The following is a 3,910-nucleotide window of genomic DNA, read 5'->3' on the forward strand; positions in this document are numbered from 1 at the left end:
GGCTGTGCCATACCCCCGAGAAGCACTTCTCAAAGGCAACAAGCGTCCTCTAACTCTCTATGCTAAGGAGGATTCACTATTTCAGTGCTAGTTTATGGGGCAGGGACAAGGTTACTGTGCCAGCTTGCCACAGCCCAGCTTACCTCCCACCTCTAGACAGACTCCAGGATGACTGAGGTAGTCAGTGGAAAGCTCTCTAGCTTGCAGCCTTATTCTGTATGTGATCAGCACTTAACACAACACAAAACAAAACCCAATTAGGAGCCTCTGCGGTCCTTAAAACAACCTGGTGAGGCAGGGCAGCACTTTTCAGGCAGGACTGGACACACAGAGGGACTAAGTCACTTGCTCAGGCTCCTGAGTACCCTGGGGCAGAAAGCAAAATTAAAAGCTTTCCCCAGGACTGTCTCACCAGCCAGCTCCTGCTACCTATCTTCCCTTAACCAGCTGCCAGTTTGCTGGATTCAGGAACTGCAGTTCACCTCACGCCTCCTCTCCCACGGGCTCTCCTAGACCAACATCCTCACAGATCGCTGTACCCTGCTCCACCTGCTCTGCATCTGGTCCCTGCAGGCAGCAGCAAAAATAGCACTTCCTTCTCACTCCCATTCCAGAAATCCTTGGGGCCATTTTTGTCCTGACACTTCCAATAATGCAGGCTGAGGAAACAAGGAGCTTTCTCTGCTGTGCATACCCCAGAGGGCAGGTGTTTATTAGAAGCAGGATTCTGAACAGCAGTTTGCGGGGGAAGATGAGAGGGGGTAGGGCTTTCACCAAGCATGATAGATAGAAGTGCTGTGAAAAACATCCTTCAAAATGCAGTTTTGGCTGGGTGAACGGAAGAAGATACTTCCACCAGTCAGATTTAGGGACGTGGGTAAGGTTAAGGGGTTAAACACTTCCCCCCAGAGAGAAGTACCCAAATATCTCCACTGCAACTTCCCACCCTTTCCTTGCTCCCAGTGCTACCTGTGCCGAGTCCCAGGACATCTCCGTCGGCAGCATGGCCAGGCGGGCATCCCCAGCCTGCGGTGACAAGCTCCTCTCTGCTGTCACAGGCTCAGTGGCTGATTCGGTGTCATTCCAAATGGGATCCATCGCAGGTTTGTCAGCCCTGTCCCACTGAGATGCAGAAGTAGGGTGCTGCTCACTGCCAGAAAGAGTCTGGGTGCCTGGGGAGCTGCCTCCAGGAGAGGGTGTCCCCACAGGGACTTCTGTGGTCTGCTCCATTTCAGTTAGCACTGTGGTCTCCAGCATCTCCCACCCCACTGTGGTCTCCGAGAACCCCTCTCTGGCTGAGTGCTCTTCCCTACCAGCCTCCACTGTGGTCTCTGAAAGCTCTGCTCTTGTGGTAGTCACAGTGAGCTCTGAATCTGCTCCCCCAACAGCCCACATGTCCCCAGTGGTCACCTCAAAGGACTCTTCTGAAATACTGGGAGACCTCACAGCAGTAGTAGTAGAAAAAATAGAGGACACAGGCAGAAGACCTGGTCCCATGCTGCTCCCAAGGTCTAAGCCTGGAGCAACAGAGTCCTCTTCTTGCCCTCCTGTGGCTGTCTCGGTCACAACACCTGGCCTGGCAGAAGCTGTGGAAAACAGAAGAGAGAAGGAGTCCTCTTGGCCCACTGGTTCAGAAGATGTAACCTCTGGCCCTGAGGTCTGGAGGCTCTCCACTCCTCCTCTTGAGTGGTCTATAGGGAGCAGCCCCTCCTCTTCCTCCAGTGTGCTGGAGAAAGGCGTGTGCAAGTCAGGCTCAACAAATTCTGCTGGCGGCTGCACAGCGGCTGTTTCCCAGTTGTCTTTCACATGTGTCCCATTCCCTTTCAGCAGAGCCTTCTGAGATGCAGCAGGAAAGGTGTAATCTAAAAAGATACCAAAGAGACTTCACGTCACGTCACATCATGAGTAACTGAACACTGAAAGGCAGAGAGCTGGCCCCACTGTATGTGTCTAGCCACAAATGGGGTCGCATGGCAGAGTCCCTCTAACAGCAGGCAGCCTGCCACTGGAAAGAACAATCCCATCTGACAAGTGCGGTGCAACCTCCTGCATTTCCCCAGCTCCCTGTTCCATCCCAGCAAACCCACTTTCCCTAGGGGTAATTCACACGTTCATTCTCCCCACTGCTTTCTGTCTTGAAGGTGTTTTCACGTTCACCTAGCCAGGGGACCTGCAACATAACAGCTTTGATACCTGGCATCTCCAAGGTGAGGTTATGAGTGTTAGGAATCAAGCTGGGACACAGGGATTTATTTCACATGGGACTCAGAAAGATACGGGGTGGTAGCAGCAGTCAACCACAAGCTAAATGGGACATACTAGGGAAGAGAAACAACAGCACAGCAAACCAAATCCTACTGCCCAGCATGCCCAAGTAATACCACCAAAACCTGAATCAACCCGGGCATCTTTGAAATGCAGAACTTCAGTTTGTACAGCACTTCACAGCAGAAAAGTCATCCCACAAACATCTGCATTATGAGTTTTCCGTGTCATAAAGGAACACTTTTGCTGCAGAGAAACAGAAGCCAGAAACAGGAGCCGAATCTCACGCCCCTCCCTCCAACTTCAGCCCCTGGTTGTTCTGTGGCTCTGACCATGAATGCATGCGATGTTGCTAGACAAATGTAGATGCTCAAGGAGAAAGAGGCACCTCACAGATGTAAGTTCAGCGCAGGCAGTGGCTTCTTCTGAAAGCCCAGCAAGGAGCTGGGATCCCAGGATAAGGAGAGTATCTGTAAGATCAGACACGTTAAGCTCAGAGTGGCAGGCATAAATCAACCTTCATCTTTCTTGAGAAATTGCCTGTAACCAAGGAGCTCCATTTCAGGAGTTGGCACCCCAGTTAACTCCCTTTCTCCCCAAGTCAAGCACAGCACATATTCTGACTGAGAAAGGGAAGGAAGAGGGTCCCTCCACAGTCAGAAACAAGCACCCTGCCCTGTCTATGGTTATTGCTATTAAGTAAGTGACTGTCTGAAATCCTCAAGGCCCCCATCTCCTCTCCTGCCTGACAAAGCAGATGCTCCACTGAGCACAGTGGGCAGCAGCTGTCTGGATGCTTGTCGTGGTTGCTTTACAGAGGAGATCCGCACAAGGAATCTCCATGCATCCCTGACTCCAACCCATCGCTTGCTGCTATCGGAGCGGGTGCGAGCTCCCGGGCAGCAAAGGCCATGTCAGCAAACACATCCATTGCCTTGGATACTCCCTGGCAACCAGGACTGCCCATGCTGCTCCTCCCTGCCCCTCCTGAGCAGAGAACCACGCTGCTCTCTCTACCCTGAGCAGGAGGTGCAAAGATGCTCCTGTTCAGCCAGCAAATGGCTTCCCTAACCCACAGCTCATTGCCTTCATGCTGTCAGCAGCTCCCTCCAGATGCTGCCCAAAGACGAGTGTGATCCAGCAGCTGACCTTTGGGGTCATGATGTCTGTCTCCCAGTTCTGGCTACCAGCAGGCCACTGAGATCCACTGGCCACCACAGGCAGAAACAAGGTCTGCTTAGCTGCTGTGTTTCAATAGAGAGCACCCATCCTGACTGAGACTCTACCCAAAGACCCTGAGGATTAAAAGACTATGGCCACTCAACAGCCTACCTGGTGATGCTCCCTCAGAGGCCAAGGAGGCTGGTAACAGCAATCAGCAGCAGCACAGACACACACACACAAAAAAAGCCACATCTCCCCTCCACTAGGGAGGCCCTGGTCTTCCCAAAGGCCCTTACCAACAGCTACACGTCCCAGCAGCTGCAGACACAGTCACTGCCTTGCTAGATGGATGGTGGTTAATAACAGGAACATCCACAGACCATGGGATTGAGGACATTAGGTCAGGACCCTCTTCAGACAGATGGTGAAGTGCATCCCCCAGGCCTCTGCTGCTCCTCCTGCTGCAGGGATACTCAAGGGT

At 52.6% G+C, this 3,910-nt stretch overlaps 1 protein-coding gene across 1 annotated transcript in view; it reads right to left on the bottom strand.

Annotated features, from left to right (window-relative positions):
- The window catches only part of PODXL2 (podocalyxin-like 2), a 28,056-nt gene that overhangs the window by 7,383 nt on the left and 16,763 nt on the right, over positions 1–3,910 (bottom strand). The window contains exon 3 of the mRNA XM_009889885.1: positions 970–1,862. Coding sequence (XP_009888187.1) covers positions 970–1,862 — 893 coding nt within the window. The remainder of the gene's footprint in view (positions 1–969; positions 1,863–3,910) is intronic.

The sequence above is a fragment of the Charadrius vociferus genome, unplaced genomic scaffold, assembly GCF_000708025.1.
Source record: "Charadrius vociferus isolate BGI_N301 unplaced genomic scaffold, ASM70802v2 scaffold257, whole genome shotgun sequence".
In the NCBI taxonomy this organism is placed as follows: Eukaryota; Metazoa; Chordata; class Aves; order Charadriiformes; family Charadriidae; genus Charadrius; species Charadrius vociferus.